The sequence below is a fragment of the Daucus carota genome, chromosome 4, assembly GCF_001625215.2.
Source record: "Daucus carota subsp. sativus chromosome 4, DH1 v3.0, whole genome shotgun sequence".
Classification (NCBI taxonomy): domain Eukaryota; kingdom Viridiplantae; phylum Streptophyta; class Magnoliopsida; order Apiales; family Apiaceae; genus Daucus; species Daucus carota.
In genome coordinates, this window is record NC_030384.2 from 30,070,741 (window position 1) to 30,090,110 (window position 19,370).

General features: G+C 33.7%; 3 protein-coding genes across 3 annotated transcripts; 2 read left to right on the plus strand and 1 right to left on the minus strand.

Moving 5' to 3' along the window:
- The first annotated feature begins 867 nt into the window (after positions 1 to 867).
- Positions 868 to 2,658, plus strand: LOC108216549 (3-ketoacyl-CoA synthase 19). The gene has a single exon (XM_017389342.2). The coding sequence runs from the start codon at positions 1,029 to 1,031 to the stop codon at positions 2,430 to 2,432; it is 1,404 nt and encodes a 467-aa protein (XP_017244831.1). The 5' UTR covers positions 868 to 1,028; the 3' UTR covers positions 2,433 to 2,658.
- Positions 2,659 to 5,457: 2,799 nt separating this feature from the next.
- LOC108217183 (putative pectate lyase 21) lies at positions 5,458 to 7,878 on the plus strand. Its single transcript, XM_017390027.2, has 5 exons — positions 5,458 to 5,739; positions 6,489 to 6,840; positions 6,921 to 7,131; positions 7,223 to 7,291; positions 7,399 to 7,878. The coding sequence occupies exons 1-5, from the start codon at positions 5,613 to 5,615 to the stop codon at positions 7,684 to 7,686; spliced, it is 1,047 nt and encodes a 348-aa protein (XP_017245516.1). The 5' UTR covers positions 5,458 to 5,612; the 3' UTR covers positions 7,687 to 7,878.
- Positions 7,879 to 9,483: 1,605 nt separating this feature from the next.
- LOC108216164 (large ribosomal subunit protein uL29z) lies at positions 9,484 to 12,043 on the minus strand. The gene is made up of 4 exons (XM_017388852.2): positions 11,903 to 12,043; positions 11,598 to 11,733; positions 10,644 to 10,800; positions 9,484 to 9,707 (listed from the first exon to the last, which is right to left on the minus strand). The coding sequence occupies exons 1-4, from the start codon at positions 11,904 to 11,906 to the stop codon at positions 9,633 to 9,635; spliced, it is 372 nt and encodes a 123-aa protein (XP_017244341.1). The 5' UTR covers positions 11,907 to 12,043; the 3' UTR covers positions 9,484 to 9,632.
- Positions 12,044 to 19,370: the final 7,327 nt, after the last annotated feature.

The window sequence follows — 19,370 nt, forward strand, 5'->3', positions numbered from 1 at the left end:
ATTTATGCTCTAAGGAATCATAAATTCATAATAACTACGCTCACGAGCCATGTTCATGAGACACGCTCACGAGGCACGCTCATGAGCCAAGTTCACGGACCGAGTTCACGAACCATGTTCAGGAGCTAGTTCACGAACTATGCTCACGAGCCAAGTTCACGAATCATGTTCACGAACTCATAATTCGAACTTGTTCGCGAACTATCGAGTCGAACTCTACTGTGCTCAAGTTCAGCTCGTTTATAAAACGAACCTTAAAATTGTGCTCAAAATCGACTCGTTTATGAATCGAACCGAGCTTGAACCGAACTTTTTTCAAACTGAACACCGAGCGGTTATCGAGCGTATCAACTCATTTACAGCCTTAGCATCTGTAAATTTTACCTAATATCTTACATGTCCAATTTAGCCAAACATTATAGTCAACGCCGTTAGAGACGCTAAAAATATCTGATATCATCTTTTAAATGTGATTATAGATTTAATTATATAATAATGCAGCTTTTAGGGTATCTTTCAATGTTATGTGTCTTACCTTTAACTCTGGTTGAGTTGTAACCATCATGGCGTTGTTAAAACATAAAATTAGCAATGTACCTATGTACATAAAATTTTGGATACCTCTAGAAACCTTTCAACCTCTTATCTTATCCCTAACACTTAAAGTTGTGAAATATACACTTTCATTCATCTTAACGGTTGTGAAATGTACTCCAAGATGTTGATGGGTATTAATAGATTGAATTTAATTAAATCCGATCACAAACTAATTATTTTGGCTAATATACTTGTGAAAAAATGTGTAAGCAAAATAATTGTCCATAGCTTATATATTAGAAAGTCTACTAAATTAAATTGCTTTTATCAAGTGGTAGGTGTTGCATGCTTTGAAATGTCAATTATTAAAATATGATGCAAGTTAGTTAGATTACTGTAATTTGCAAGCCCACTGTCTATAAAGTGCAAATGAGCATGTTAACACAATCCTGCAGAACACACTGAACTCTCTGTTCTATTTTTCTCATACTATGGATTTCTTGATTTATGTATATTTGCTTCCTCTGTTCTATGTCATATTTCAGTTATGCAGACTAATTTTCCAGTGGAGAGACAAGTGTTGCTACATGCTGGACTATGAATGCTACAAACCACCTGAGGAAAGGAGGCTGGCTACTCAAAAATGTGCTCAGATTGTGCTTCGCAACAAGAATCTTGGCCTTGAAGAGTACAGATTTCTGTTGAGGACTATTGTGAATTCGGGTATCGGGGAAGAAACTTATGGCCCAAGAAACATTGTCTTGGAGAACCTAGAGGAAAGGCCTAGGCTTTCTCATTCTTTGTCAGATATGGATGAGCTTTGCTTTGATACTCTAGACAGTCTCTTTGCTAGATCGACGATACCTCCTTCTGAAATTGACATTCTTGTGGTGAATGTTTCCTTGCTGTCACCAATGCCATCACTGACAGCACGAATTGTGAATCGGTACAAGATGAAACCGGATGTTAAGACGTTTAATCTTTGCGGTATGGGGTGCAGTGCAAGCATTGTCGCGATTGATCTTGTGCAACATTTGTTTAAAATTCATAAGAATGCAAATGCTATTGTTGTGAGCACAGAGTCCATGGCGGCTAATTGGTACTGTGGACAGGAGAGATCGATGATGCTGTCCAATTGTCTGTTTCGGTCTGGTGGTTGTTCCATGCTTTTTTCAAACAACACGAGCTTTAAAAAGCAGGCAATATTGAAGTTGAAGTGCATGATCCGTACTCATACCGGCTCGGATGATGAGGCTTATGGATGTTGCATCCAAGATGAAGATGGTCTTGGATACAGAGGCTTTCGGCTCACTAAAGCCCTTACTAAGGTTGGCGTTCATGCATTAACCAAGAACCTCCAAATTCTTGTGCCTAAAGTCTTACCAATGAAAGAATTACTCCGATATGTAATCGTGTCATCGCCATTTTGGAGAAAATCTAAAAGTACTGAGCAGCTTGGAGGGTTGAATCTGAAAAGTGGTATTGACCACTTCTGTATTCACCCTGGTGGAAGAGCTGTAATTGAAGGAGTTGGAAAGAGTCTAGGGCTCAAAGAATACGACATTGAACCTGCCCGAATGGCACTCCACAGATTCGGTAACACCTCTGCAGGTGGCTTGTGGTATGTTTTAGGTTACATGGAGGCCAAAAAAAGGCTGAAAAAAGGTGATAAAATTTTAATGATCAGTCTTGGTGCTGGATTTAAGTGCAACAACTGTGTGTGGGAGGTGGTGAGGGACTTGGACAATGGTAATGTGTGGAAAGATTGCATCGATAACTACCCTCCCGAAAACATTATCAATCCTTTTGCCGAAAGGTATGGCTGGATCAATGACAAGAATCTTGATACAATGGCTGTTGATGAGATCAGAGACCAGTTCAAGCATCTGATCTAGTACTGGATTATTTAATCTATATGCAATCATTTGATTATTTGTATCTTCTTTAAAGTTGTGTCATGTGTGTACGTCCAATAGTCTGCATATCAGTAATTGTATCCAGAAGAAAAGGAAAGGTCATGTATACATGCAGGCCAGAATGCCTCATATATAATGTTTCTTTATAAGGATTTATCCAAATATTTGAACATTTTATAAATATATGAAAGTATTAATTATTCTCTCCGGCCTTTCTATAGATTAAACAGGAATGAATCTTACAAAACTACACACTTCACATTCTGGATTCTACTACACATGCATGATTGCATATTTGCATGTACTCAGGGGAGGCACCAGGAACCAAAAGGGGAGCATGGTGATCTGAAACCTGGCTGACATTTTTAAATAAAGTTAGTAATTTCTTTAGGGGTGTTTGGCCGAGCTTAAAAGCCCGGCTTCTGGATTTATAAGTTAAAAGCACTTATTCGTACTGTTTGTGTAAAAAGTAAAGAAGTATTTATAAGAAGTTGAGAATAATAGCTTTCGTTTCATGACTTCTGTTTTTTTCCCAAACACTTTAATCACTTATAAGTCTTAACTTACTTCTAACTATTACTTCAGTTCTTTACTTTAGGTTCCGATATCTCCAAATCCTGGTTCCGCCACATGCACACAAATCTTCATGCACAATTTTAGCAGTACCTTTTAAATATGAGAACATATCTGAAACAGATTTATACAGTTGGATTTGCTACAGATCCACCAATGGAAAGTTGTATAATTATCAGTACTGCACAGATGATCAAAGCTGCGGCCTGCAGACAAGCTGTTATGTGCATAGCTTGCAGTTTCTGACAGATTCAAGTTGAGATATGTAAATATACTCCCTCCATTTCAAATTAGATGACCCCGTTGACTTTGGGCACACAGTTTAAGGTTCATTGACCGCATAGCTACATGACTTATTTTTAAAATTTTATTTTTGCAAATAAATATTTAAATATGAAATTTTTATTTACAAAAGAAAAAATAAAAAAATAAATTTCGGAAGTAGACGGTCAATGCACCTAAAGTTACGTGCCCAAAGTCAACGGGGTCATCAAATTTGGGATGGAGGTAGTAATAAAGACACCATGTTATGTTCACTATTGTCATAAAAACTAGTTGTTGAAAATGCACAGAGAAGTTTAATTGCAAATCTAGCTGTCAAAGGAAAAAACAGCAGCAGTAAAAATAATTAAATATCCAAACTCATTTAAATTTTGTACCACCATTGATATTACTTTTAATTACTGCAATAAATAAGCCCATTTTAGTAATAAAATTTCATAATAAATATCAATGTTTTGTGGTTTTGGTTATTTATAGGCTCAGTGTTGGAATGTCTATAAAAATACATGCAAGTCGGCGTTCATATAAATTTTTAAACTAAATGTCCATTTTTAGGTTAATATAGATTTGAAAGTCAAAACATTTTAAACACATATAAATGCTTACTTATAATTTTGTCTGTTTATTTATTATTAATAAAGTAGAAAATTGGCTTCTTATCACATCATCATCCATACGTTTAGTGACATTTACTAGTATTTTTAATTTAGTTGGCTAAATATATACGTCTCTGAGCCCCTTTTGTCAATATTTTAATGTCCCCTTTAGTCTCTATCAATTAATTAGTGAATATTTAGTTAGTACTATCCTTTTCTTGTCTAGCATATTCTTGTGTTTGTTGTGTTTTAAATGATACTCCTCGGTCCCGTGGGATTGTTAACGTACACTGTTTGCACGCATTTTGAGGCTCTTATAAAATATAGCAATATAATATTTTTTAAATTTATTTTTTTTCTGAATAAAAGTTTAGACATCAAACTTTTATTCAGAATTTTTTTTATAAAAAAAACATCGTGGAACTATATTTTATTGAGGCCTTGAAAAGCGTGCCAAAAAGTGATGTTAACAATCCAATGGGACGGAGGGAGTATAACCTAATTAACTGTACAACGCAGTGATTGTATTGATTTCTAAGGTATCCCGATTCCCGTCGACACCGGTTGAACATAAACAAATGTTCATGCGTTGCGCATATGGACAAAATATTCTGGACTGCTTACCATGCAATGTATTACTCCCTCCGTCCCCACCTCCGTCCCCACGAATTATACTCCTTCCGTCCCCCTCAATTGTTTACATTGGAGGGGGACACGGAAACCAAGATAATATATAAAAAATGAGTAAAGTTAGATGAAAAGCGGGTAAAGTGGTGGGACCCATTGATATTCAATAATAGATTTGAGATAGTGGAGGAAAGTAGTGGGTGTAATAGTAGTTTTTATTGTTAAATATTAGATAGTAGTAGAGGAAGATAGTGGGTGTAATGATGGGAAAAACTTACTATTTATAATAATGTAAAGAAATGAGAGGAACATCCCAAAATAGTAACCGTAAAGAAATGAGAAGGACAAAGGGAGTATATATTGGGATCAAATATGGAGAGTCGGAGACCAGAAAAAAGTGTAAAAAATGAATAAAGTTAGATGGAAAGTGAGTAAAGTGGTGGGACTCACATATTTTTTAATACTAATAAAATCGAGACAGTGAAGTAAAGTAGTAGGTGTAATAGTGTTTTTATTATTATATAATAGAGATAATAGGAGAATGTAGTGCGTGTAGTAGTGTTTTATATTATAAAAAATTGTTATTTTAAAAATGTATATAAATGATAGACATCCAAAAAAAGAAATTTGATTGGGACGGAGGGAGTATGCAACTAAAAATACCGACTCTGAATCCGTACCGATAAATATAGAATTCAAAACTAGTCGATTGATCATATTTGTCTAACAAATCTAATTTTACTTACGGTATGTAATATTATATAAAATATATATATAATTTATAAATCAGAATTTAGAGGCTGTTTTGCCGATAGATTATCTATAAACAATATTTTTCTGCATCGCATGCTGAATGAACGTTTCAAATTAACGGAGTACATGCTTGGTTAATTTATACATGATCCAGTCTCCCGCTAAGTTCTCATTTTCTTATTTGATCATAAACATATATTAATAATATTTTTGATTTACACAACACTTTTGTTCGTCCTGATTTTTGATTTGCATAAAATTGCACCACCAAAATTACCAGCATAATAAATTTATTTGGCAATGGATTAACAAAAGAAATTATCAGGCAATGGAGGCCTTCCCGTATGCAGATGTGGATTCGAGCTTGAGAGCCATGGCTGGTAAGGCTGAGGGTTTCGGGCGATCCGCTGTTGGTGGACTCCATGGATCATTGCATTCTGTCACCACATTGGCCGGTATGTATGGATTATTTTCGAAGTTTTAAGATAATTGCAAAACGTATTCCTTCAATTCGGACCAATTTCACTTGATTATCTAAAATTCAAATAATTACAGAAGGAATCTCTTAACGTACATTGTTGTCTCATCTCGAACCTTTTTGGCCCATTTTTGTCTGTTTCGACCTATCACAAAGGCAATTAAAAAGATTTTTTTTTTTGAGCAAGGAAATTAAAAAGATGAAATAGACTTAAAATTAATTTACCCTTTTAATTTAACATAGTGATAAGTTAAAACATACGAAAATGGGGCAAAATAGTTCAACATATGGCGCTAAACTATGTTAAAGGATGCATTGTGAAATTGTTTGTTGTTTTTTTTGCAGAAATTTTATTGTGCAATTATTTAGAGTTTAGGTTATAATTGCAATTGGCCTGCAGGGATGCGTTTTGTAATTAACTGTCAAGTTTTTTTACAGTTTAGCTTCTGATTCATTGGTCTTTGTTGATGAAAGGATTATTTTCTGTCAATAGATGCTTAGATAAGCCTTCGTTTTTCCAATGTACAACTTTCGAATTGAATTCTTATGAAATTTTTGTGAATATCTGCAACAAACTGAAAAGAAAAACAGAAAATGTTATTGCAGAACATTGGATATGAAGAATATTGGCAATGTATATACATCTGTGGTTTTTGTCATGTGCCCTGTAGGCTGTAACTTTTAGTTCCTGTAATTTTTAAGGAGGCTTTAATGTTATGGTTGCAGATGACGGACCAGGATCACTTCGTGAAGCATGTAGTAAGACAGAGCCACTCTGGATTGTCTTCGATGTCTCAGGCGTCATTCATCTTTCATCTGACCTCAGTGTTTCTTCATTCAAGACAATAGATGGTCGAGGCAGCCGTATAAAGCTGAGGGGCAGAGGCTTAAGACTCCACGAATGTGAAAACGTAATTATATGCAACCTGGAATTTGAAGCAGGGAGAGGACGTGATGTTGATGGAATTCAAATACGACCAAGCTCAAAACATATATGGATAGACCGATGTAGCTTGAGTGACTATGATGAAGGACTTATAGATATAACTAGACAAAGCACAGATATAACTGTTTCAAGGTGAGCTCTTGTGCATTCTTAATGCATTCTTAATTCTGTTTGAGGGTGTCCTGAAATAATTTTACGCTCTTGGACAACAGATGCCACTTCAAAAACCAAGACAAGGCGATGCTTATTGGAGCAGACCCGTCTCATTTTGAAGATAGATGCATCAGAGTGACAATTCACCACTGTTTTTTTGATGGTACTAGACAAAGACAGCCTCGGGTTCGATTTGGGAAAGTTCATCTTTATAACAACTACACAAGGAACTGGGGAGTATATGCTATTTGTGCTGGTGTAGAATCGCAGGTAGGCTAAACCTTAGCATAACCCTATGCATTCACAGCATACGATCTCAACCAGATATTCTTCTCTTATAATGCATCTTACGCGTGTTCAGATATTCTCTCAATGCAACATCTATGAAGCAGGGGAGAAGAAAAAGGTTTTTGACTATTACCCAGAACAGGTGAACTGACAGATTCTCACGTTCTTATTTACTCTAGAACTGGCTCAGAAGAACCGCTAATGCTCAATGTTGCCACAACATTATCTAAGCTTCTCTTTATGTTGCAGGCAGCTGATAAACCCGAAGCAGAGTCTGGTGTGATCAGGTCTGAAGGGGACGTGTTCTTAAACGGTGCACTAGGAACAGGAACGCATGATACAATCGTGTTCCATCCTAGTGAATATTATTCGACTTGGACTTCTGAAGCTGCTGCATCATATTTTCTTAAGGGCATCCTGCAAACTTGTTCAGGCTACCAAGCGATGGTCCGGCCAATAGATGATTGTGATCTGCTTGATAGTCCGGTTGATCACTCTAATGATCCGGACGAGAATGCGTTCACAACAACAAACTAAGCGAAAACTCTTTACTTCTATCAAATGTAAGCTAGGTTTTAGTTTCATCATTCATGGGGTGTATTCATTTTTGATTTTAAAAGATTTTTTTCATTCATAAAATCAGAGTATTCAATTCAGATTTTAGAAAATGTATCAGAATTTTTGGATATTCAATTAATATTTTAAATTATGATACAAAATTTTTAATCCAGGCTAACAAATTGTTGCGTAAATATTAATATGCGTTCATTTTCAGATGTTATAATCAGTGTGCTATTCACTTTCTTAGACATCCTTTTAGAGATTGGAACGAGATGTTATCATCATTGTGCTATTCACTTTTTTCAACATCCTTTTAGAGATTCGAACGGATAACATAACGCTACCTCCGTCCATTTAATTCTATATATTTATTACTTAACATACATTTTAATATTTAAATATAACATAATTCTATAATTTATTTTTAAGATTTTTTTTTCTTTCTATAACTTAATTTTAAGATTTTCTATATTAAAATGTGTGCGGTGCTCCTACGTATACGATTCATATATGATTCATGAGGACGGTGTCCCTGTGTATACGATCCATATATGATTCAGGAGGATGGAGATAGAATTTGCAATGCCCGGTCAGTTGAAATCGAGATCACTTTCATGTACTGTTATAAAAAAACAAATTGTCTAAGTTTTTTTATCAACACATGACTCTTTCGCCAAGCAGATGCATAAAAATTTCATGCTATAGTTCATCATCTCAGTAGCATACCTGTAAAACCCCAATCCCACATCGAGGAGTGTGGAGACTTTAGTTCAGTTTATAAGCATAAGTACTACTGCCAATTGCACCAACAAATAATGATCTTTTGGGGGCCTGTTGTGGGCTTGTGGATTACCCAAGTTGTTGCAGTTGGGCCAGTGTAATTCGGCTTATTTTGACCCGATTTTCGAAAAAGGCTCAGGATTTGACCCAGGTTGTTTCATATGGTATTCAGAGCAGGCCCGGGTTGTTTCATATGGTATTCAGAGCAGGCTCTCGAAAGCTTGATTCGTCAAGTTGCCGGAGGTGGGGACACGAAGGCGGGTGGTATTATCCCGCAATGGACAGGGATCCGGAGGCGGGAACACGAAGTCAGCCGGTATTATCCCACAATGGCTAGAGGGGTTCGATCTGGGCCTATGGGCTATCTGTTTCGGCCCGACGAGGACGTCAGGAATTTGGGCCTATGGGCTATCTGTTTCGGCCTGACGAGGACGTCGGGAATTTAAGTGAGAAGTGTGGAGACTTTAGTTCAATTTATAAGCATAAGTACTACTACCAATTGCACCAACAAATCATGATCTTTTGGGGGCCTGTGGTAGGCTTGTGGATTACCCAAGTTGTTGCAGTTGAGCCAGTGTAATTCGGCTTATTTTGACCCGATTTTCGAAAAAAGGCTCGGGATTTGACCCGGGTTGTTTCAATATCAATAAGCATTTGGCTCTCACAGAAACTTTAAATACAATTTCAGATGTCTGAAAAACTTGGTTGCAACTCCTAGACTTTAGATTTAAAGAGAGAAAAAACCCGTTTTGTAATAAAAACATCATCCTGATTAACAAAATAATCGTTCAACACTACTCAAATCATTATCAATCTCATTTCCCTACCCATTGTATCATTCCCAACAATTCGAACATATGTCATCAATTTTAAGTGCTGCTACACAGAACAGCTAAAGACAAATACTTGGGGGCACCAATTTCATTAGCAATTTTCGCTTTAAAATATTCCGAGACAGAAAACTTGAGCATAGAATATTAACTTAAGGCAAGATAACAAAAAAACGTTCTTGTTTTGCATGGGAACAAAAGTAGACTAAAGAACCACAAAGTACACTAACTTCAGAATCCATTAACCAAGTATTTTATAAGATAATTGCAAACAAATATCAATTTGAAAATCTCCTCTAAGAGAATTCTACCCTACACCTTGATGGCATACTTTCTCATGGGGAAGTATTTCTCCTTTTTCTTCTCACGCTCAGTCTTCAAAGATGCCTGTAAAAATCGAATGACAAGATAACCACTTTGGGAATCACATAAACACATTCAAACTTTAAAAACTATTGTCTACTATATACTCCCTCCGTCGATGACTTTGGGCACGTAATTTAAGGTGCATTGACCGTCTAGTTCCGAAATATATTTTTTTTAGTTTTTCTTTTGTAAACGAAAACTTCATATTTTAATTTTTATTTGCAAAAATAAAATTTCAAAAATAAGTAATGTAACTATGTGGTCAATGAACCTTAAATTCTGTGCCCAAAGTCAACAAGCTCATCTAATTTGGGATGGAGGTAGTAACATGAAAAACTTGATCTTAATCCTAAGAGTCTACTGTAATTAATAAGGCTGAAAAAGTATAATGCATGTAATTCAGACTTGGGTATGCTGTTAGTTGTTACTCATGTGTTAACTATTTAGGGACTATATTCAGATACACCACCAGACTTACTAATAAAAATAACATGATCCAACTCCAAGTTGGCAAGGACCTAACTGTTTATTTACCATTTCCAATAAAAGAAGAAACACAAGTTACAACATATATATCTCAAAACTTAAATCAGAAATATTATTTGATAATCCAGTAACATATTAATCCAAGTTAATTAAATACCAAGATGCTATTTTCAGAAAGTAAAATAGATTCCATGTAAGTAAAATCCTAAACAAATAATCTTCATGTGGACTATCACCAAAGCAAATGCTAAAAACAGACAAACTACTATCATAGCTTATTAATATCAGTTTAAGTGCTCAGATTATAAGTTTAGTATAATTGTATAGCATTAACATTGTAGTTAACAATAAGAGCCTTATGTCCTTCAAAATCAGACGTGCTAAAAAGTACCGATGCCTATAAGCCTATTATATATATATCAATTATGTTGCATGTCAATAAGAAACCAGTAACATAAAGTGTAACAATACCTGGTGCTTGGTAAGACGCCTACGGATGGCTCTGGTCTTCTTGGGACGCAAATCAAGAGGCATGAGCTTCTTGTTCTTGTAGACTTCCCTCAGAGCAGCCTTCTGCTTCTGTTGCATAACAGTCAGCACCTGGGCAATTGACAACCTCACAACTTTTCTGTAACCACGTATACAAGAGACATGAGGTAAGATTCCCTTTCCCAAAATATTTATTGCTAAAAACAACAACACTAACCAACTTGAACTGTATTAATACCAAGTGGAACATCTGAATATATAAACTCTCCTAAATAAACTAACAAATGTGCAAAATCGTATATAGAGAAAAACTAAATTTTCTATAAGCTAATCTACAATGCAAGTCAGCCTGGTAGAGGTGCAGTTATTTTAGAATTGATAGAAGACAAACACCATTATCATTATCATCACAAAACAGATACGTTTCTCAATACACTGAGCAAGAACATGTACTGGATCATTATCATTTCAGGTATACATAGTTAGAACTCCCGAAAGAATGTGCTGCACAAACAGCTAAACACCATAGTGGATACTACAATTTACAATTACCTTTTCTGGAGAACATCAGTACATAAACAGAGCTAATACAAGGGCTTTTATTAACTTCAGTTATCATTTTCGATCTTCAACCCCATTCCCCAACTCATTTATATTTTAAAGTCACACTTAACAAAACCAACACATACACCTAATCTACAATACACTATACAACAGGATAAAAAATTCTGTTAAAACTCGATTAGGACGGGAAACACATACATTTCACAATGTTATTCATTTATAAAGGTTCCACCGCAAATAATCGAGTTAAACCGCATTCAACTTAACTAAAAAGCATAATTCACAGCATTCACCAACACATTACATAAACAAACACCAATATCCCAAATTGAAATCATCGAGAGTTTCGAGAACTAAAAGAGAGCCTCATACATCTTGGAGAGCTTGTTAGGAGCTCCACCGGTGACTTTCGCAACCCGAAGAAGCGAAAGCTCGGCCTTGAGTTCCTTAACCTGAGCCTGCAAATCAGCCTTTGGTTTAGTCCTCAGCTCATGAACCTTGATCCTCGCTGCACATTCCAATCCAATACAAACATATCAAATCACAGTGAAAATATATAATTAACATGTAAAAACACAATTAAGCGGATCAGAGCGAAGAATTAGATGATCAAAATTGAATTAATGAGGATAAATTAGGATAATTAAGAGAGAATATGAGGAGATTTAGAGATTTACCCATTGATGTGTTTGTGTGAAATGAGAGGAGGCTGCTTTGATTTTTTTAACCCTAAAAAATACACGGGAGGGGTTTAGGCCTTTAGGGTTTGTGTGAAGAGGTGTTTATGTATAAAACAGTGTTTGGGCTTTTGTGTTTCTTGGGCTGGGTTGTTTGTTAAATTATGTTGTATTTACATAAATATGTCGGAGTATATTTTAACGATCGGAGTAGGATTATATAGGCCCAACCAAAAGCCCATTAAAGGGTGTTTAAAAACCGTTTAGTATTGTTCCTCTTCTTACAAAGATTTGCGATGTGTTTCCGAATATTGGGATGGGAGAAAACCTTAGCTGCCCCCGCTATGAAATATAAGTCCGATTGATTTTTGACACACACTTTTTAGTCGTTTGATCGCGTAGTTAATATTATTATTTTTAATTTTTTGTTTTTAAATTATAATATTAATCATATATTTTTATTAAATTTTTTTTAAAAAAAATAATAGTTTTAACTATACAATCAAAGGACTTTGGAGCGTAAAAGACTTAGGAGTGTGTAAAAAAAGTCAAACGACCGATATTTTAAAACATATTTCGTATCTCTCTCGTTCTTTTCATTTTAGTTGAAGGAAGAAATTTTGAACACAGCTTTGACTAAGGCCATATCCAACAGTGGAACTAGTTTTTGACCTAAATCTTGGTTCAAATTTAGACCGAACCATCTTTTCATTCCAACAGTTTGGCCTAAATTTTGGTCCAAATTCATATAGCAATATTTTATTTTTCTAACAATTTTTATATTATTATTCTAATCTCTTTAACAATAATATAAGATTTCATATTAATATTAAACTCAATAAATTCATTAAATTAGAAAAACAAAGAAAATAAAAGAAAATTTAATATTTTATTTAATTAACTAAAATAAAATTTACAAAGATTCAATACTACTCCGAATTAATATGTGCTCCCACAAATACTCAATTAATGCATCTTGAAGTGCAATATGAGCTTTTTTTATTTTTTGATATCGTCCAAGAAATTGTTGAAATCGAGCATTTTAATGTGTTGTTAATTTGAATTATTTTAAGATTATTTAATATTATTATATTTCATAATAATATTTATATGATTATTTAAGTAAAATATATTAAATATAATTTATAAATATTTAATAACTATATTAACATAAAATCATTTGATTAACTAAATATAAAAAAGATAAAAAGTTATTATTATATTATTAAAAAGATTTAGGCCGGTGAATAGTGCCGGCCTAAATTTAGGCCGGTACTGTTCACCGGCTTAAATTTGGACCAAAATTTAGGCCACTGTTGGGAGGATATAGACCGAAATCGATCCAAATTTGGATCTTTAGGCCATTGTTGTTGGATTTGCCCTAAGAGCAACCCCAATGGTGTTACCTATTTTGAACCCCTAAAATATAATAAAATAATGATTACCTAAAATATAGGTAAGCAAAAACTTGTTTTCCTCCAACGGTATTCCCTATAATCATCCCTATATTTGAAAAAATAATATTTTATTAGAATTTTTACTATGATGAGATAGATAAAAAAAAGAGGGAAAATGAAAAATGAAAGAAAATGAGAGAGGGAGATGAGTTGGAAAAAAAATAGGGGCTTGATTTTCTATCCCCTAAATATGGTGTTTTGTTTTCTCTCACCTAAAAATTTTAGGTAAGGAGAGGATGGTTGGAGTGAAGAAATTTTACTCAAACCCCTATTTTTGTCCACGTAGGCTGATTATAGGTAAGGGAGATGTTCCGTTGGAGTTGCTCTAAGAGTTTCTTTATCATTTTCTAGTGTTCCATTTTGTTCTTTCCAAAAAAATACCAAAAATCAGCTTAATAAATCAAATCTTGTTTCCCAAAAAAGAATCCTTTCCATTCAGAAATCCTTCTTTCCCCCGTAAAAATATTAGGAAAACATGTTAAATAAAACAAAACGGCAGTGGGAAATCCTTGGGCGATTGAATGACGAGCAAAAATGAAATTGTAAAATTCAGGGACATTTGAATAACGAGCTAGAATGAAATTGTCAATGGAAGTAAGAAATATAAGAATGGTTTGAATAACGAACAAGAATGAAATTACGAATGGAATTAAGAGATATAAGAATGGCAGAGTATCTGTTGGCCGCGCAACACCCATTAACTCCGCATTAGTATAATACTAGTTGAGAATCCGCGCGTTGCGGCGGGCTATAAAAATTATATTAATTATTTAATATTAATATTTGTAGAATAAAATAATTTTGTGGTTGTCTATAAAAAATATATATTAATGATTCAAAATTAATATTTGTAGGATAAAATGAATTTTATATTATAAAAATCTTGATGTAATACTAATAATAATATATAAATTGCAAAATTGGACTATAATTCATGGTGAAAAAATGAAAATAAATTTATACACATAATTAACAATTTAAAGTACGACGAATCTTAATTTTATTTGTGTTTTTTTAAAAAAAAATAATCATGTTCGTATATCATCACCTTCTTCCAATTTTTTTGGATTGATCCTCCACGAAAGCATCTAACGTGAGATAGTGGTCTATAACTACCCTTACTTGTAATGATCTTTTATTTTTAATATTGTATAAACACCCTTCACTTAAAAGTTGCTTGAACGGAGCAAACAGATAATGCATGAATAATTTTTTTCTGTATACAAAGTAAATCTCATAAAAATTAACAACAACAAACATGTTCGATGAACAAAACAAATATTATAAAAGAATAACCAACAAACATATATCACTAATAGTTAATTTTTTGATATCATCCATCAATATCATGTCAAGACTATATTCTTTTCCCATGTTTGGATTTGTCGACTCCCACATAGCGGTCGATAACTAACTTTGCTTGCAACAACCTTTATTTTTTTAATACTGTATAAACAGCCTTCACTTATCGTTGCAGAAGAACGGCACCATCGAGTAATAAATCGAGGAAGGGAACTATCAGCAAAGAGGTAGCGTTGTGGTATTGAGATAGAGAGGAGGTTAAGTTTAGATGATCCAAAACCTTACAATCTATAGGGGTATTTATGCGTGCAGAGAGACTTGTGTGCTACTCTTTCCTATAATTAAATAATCTGAAACAAAATCAGATTAAAATTTTCAAGCTACTATATTCTATAAATAATCTGAAACTTGCTTCTAATATATTCAAAACTAAAAAAGTTACTATATTCCATAAATAATCTGAAACTTACTTCTAATATATCTAAAACTAAAAAAGGTAGTTCTATTTTTTGATACTTTTCATCCAAAAATTCCAGAAAATTAGAAAAATAGAATGGAGCGATACGAGAGGCGCCACATACACGCCCCTCGCTTCTCCTTTATATAAGTATATTGATATATTGATTGTTTGTTTGGGTCGTAGCCAAACTCACACGGATTTATTTTCGAGCTCTTTCCAAAGAGTATCATACTAATATTAAGTAATCAAATATTAATGTTTTATACAAAATTAAATCAATGATGCAAAAATATATAACAATAATAATTTTATTAATTTTTTCATTAATATAAATTAATAACTTATTTTTTACAAAAATTGCATATATTGATTCCAACACTCAACCAAACACATGATATCAGATATGATACCTCAAACCCATACCAGCTTAACCCGATTCCTCGTTCCGATCCGATACCACTCTTCGAACCAAACGACCCGTAATGGAGTTATTTGACTGTTTATACTAAAGACAAATCTTCTCTATTTTTTCGATGTGAGACTTGTGTTGACACCCACTCAACGATATCATATTTTCATGAGATTATTTATATTTTTTATTTTGAGTATGTCAATAATTTTTTAGTTAAAGATTTTTTTCTCATAAAAGTATAAAATCCGAAAGAATGCTACCTAAAGAAATCAATTCTGTAGTTACAATCATATCTGATTTGCTGTCGGCCTGTAGCACACTCTCGGATGATCGGATCCAAATGGCAATACAATCGTCTGAGGTTCAGATGAACCACATTCAAGTGGCTATAATGCAACGTCACATGAAGATAACACCAAATTTATGATAGTACGTATCGCTAACCTGACCTTAAATGAATGCTGTGTCATGGGCCGTTGAGTTTTTAGCACTATAACACGAGGCTTACGTACAAACATTTAAGCTTGTTGGGCAAAGGCCAAAATCGAACTAATAATCATCCAACTAATTCTTGTGTTGTGTGGCTTGTGTTCACAACTTGGTCACGAAATTTGAGAAAACGACGCTCCCATGCATGAACAGATCAGTGTACATTGTCTCGATAATTTACACAAGATTTGCCGTATGATCCCGTTCATACTTATTTCAGTAAAGTAAGAAAAATCGTTGATTTTTATATTTTTAGTAAGATTTTTGTTAGGTTTGTTTCCACATATGGATCAATCTGTGTGTTAATCCCACAAATGTAGATAGTAATTTAGAGAGACAAGAAATGTACTAACAATGCAGAGGATTCAATGTTTTGAATTTAATTGTTTCTGGTTTTCCTTCGAGGATGTGTTTTATCATAATAATTCAAGATATTATTAGATTATGAAGCTTCAAATTAATAAAAAGGCATTGATTAATGAGCAACTGATTAAAGTAATAACATTGTAATAATGTAGTATCCGATCAGTGCATGATTGATAAGAGTACACAAGACTTATTTGCATGATGTTCACTAATTCCATTGTTTCTTTCAGTGCATTGCAACTTTTTTTTTTGTGTCTTATTTAATTTTTTATCTCTCTCTTTTTTATTAAATCACAATTTCTTATAATAAAAAAATTTAAGATACATGCCAATAATAATATAAGAAACTTTATAAAAAATAGAATTGTGTGTGAACTGTGAAGGATCGTGCATAATCTTTAAAGTTTTTGTTGCCTACTCAATATTAAAAAGATGAAGTAAATAGATACTCCTATATGAAATTGACTATTACTTGAACCGAAATGGTCAAAATTCACGAGTCAATAGAGTGCAGGGAACTCTACCAAAACAATTAACGAAAGTGACAGATGCAGAGTGCGTCCATACATACATGGATAAGGCGTAGGACGAGGGGTAAGAATATTAATTTATGAGTTATTGAGTGTGTTTGTGTGACACTTTTAAGTCGAGCTTCTGAGATTATAAGTTAGGAGCACTTATTCGTATCGTTTGTGTAATAAGTCAAAAAGCACTTATAAAAAGCTAGGAATGCTAGCTTTTGTTTCAGGACTTCTACTTATTTGCCAAACACTTTAATCACTTATAAGTCTTGTCTGGCTTCTAACTTCTACTCCACTTATTTATTTTAAACAATAAGCACTCATTTTAATCTCAGCCAAACGGCCCCATTATGTATTACAAAGAAGAAATTAAGCGGTACAATAATTTTGTGTACTTTTGATAAATGAAAATCAATACATGCATCGTGTATGGATTTGGATCCAAAGTTATATCATTAAATAATATTCCGGATAAATGATGAACCATGTTTTAAGACCCGTTCAAATTTCAGACATTATTGATTAGTTTACGATATTGAACCTCATGAAGCAGTTAATTTAACATGTACTCTCCATCCTCGGTTCTTTGTATTTAGGATTGCTATTTTTTAAAAATATTGTTTTAAATATTATTTAATTTTTAATCTCTAAATAAAAATATAATATATAAACTTTTATAAAAAAAAAAATTTTAAAAATAAATTATGAAACTATATTTTATATAAAATACGTGTCAAACAGTGAAAAAACAGTAAGAGCATCTCCGATCCTGTAAAATCTTTAGTTGAATATAATTCATACATTTTATAAATAAAAATTATGGAGATTATGCTAAAAAGAATTGAACTCTAACGAGATATTAGTTACTCTTATTTATAATTTTAATCATTTTTCCAATGTTAAAATAGAGTATATTTACTAAAGTATTGAGCAACGGTTTTTAGCGATTTGTAACAAGATTTCACGTCATGTGTTATCGTATTAAAATAATATATTTTATTTATAGTAATTTTAAATAATAATAATAATAACATATTATTTTAAAATATAGTCAATCAATATAATCAGTATTATTGAAATAAAATATATTCGATAAATTATAAATAATATTTTATATATCCAATTTAATAAACATTGTTGAAGATTTTTGAAAAAAATAAATGGACGAACATATATGTCATTACAAGTGATCTGTCTATTTTAATTAAATATATATGTGGAGCAAGTGATCTGCTAAACGAGTACAACAGATATTTAATATATTTAAAAATAATTGATTTCTCCAGCATGAGTATTGAATATTGATTGATTACTAGTCACCTGATAGGTTTTTCTCCTCCACAAGGCAAGTGGCACGTTGACAAAACGATGTTACTCCTAAGCTGCACACGTAATATATAGCGATCGTTACAAATTAATTACAGGAGTGTTGTGTAATTGTGTTGATGTTTGTATCTAACAACTTTTCTGTTCATTCAGTTTCTTTTTATTTTTTCTACAGAGAACTGTTCATCAGTTCCGTACTCAACCTGCCATCTTCAATTATCTTTGCGCATGCGTCCCATGTGCCTTAGTCTCACTATAGTTTTCGTCTGTCTTAATTTATAAATAATATTTACGATAAGAATAATAATAATTTCAGTGAGGAAATTCATGAGGCGGATGTTGCTGTATGTATTGCGGAGGATCGTGTCCCACAAACTAATACCTTTAAATACTTGGGTTCCCTCATTCAGAGTAATACCGATATTTCTGCGGATGTTACACATCGTATTTTGACAGGATGGCTTCGTTGGCGGCTGCTACAGGGGTGTTGTGTGATAAGAGTGTACCTTTGAAGTTGAAGGGCAAATTCTATCGTGCAGCAATCAGACCATCATTATTATATGGTCCCGAGTGCTGGCCTTTGAGAAAGGCTTAGGAACGTAGGCTAGAGACAGCGGAAATGCGTATGTTGCGTTGGATCTGTGGTAACACCGTGACAGATCATATACCGAATGATACTTTTCGACGTTTTTTAGGTGTTGAGTCTATCTCTAAGAAGATAAGGGAGGGACGTTTACGTTGGTATGGACATGTTCGGCGTAAGTGTAACTCAGCACCGGTTAGGAGAGTAGAACACATATCGGTTCGGGGTAAGAGAAAGAGGGGTCGGTCTCGTCGGACATGGGCTGATCAATTAAGTTTGGACATGGGAGCCTTAAATCTCACGGGTGATATGACATTAGACAAGAATGATTGAAGACGGCGTATTAGAGTGGTTGAGACTAGGTCTCGTGGCTCACAGAGATTATGAGGGTTATGGTGTTCAGTTTTAAGGGAGGGTTCAGCTCAGTCATTACCAGATGCATTCGCGCCAATCTAAAATGTTTGGGTAAATCCAATGTGAAGAAGGCCATGGGCTAAGGTATTATATTCTTATTATAGGACACACTATTTTATTTGTTGTGCACTAAGCTGG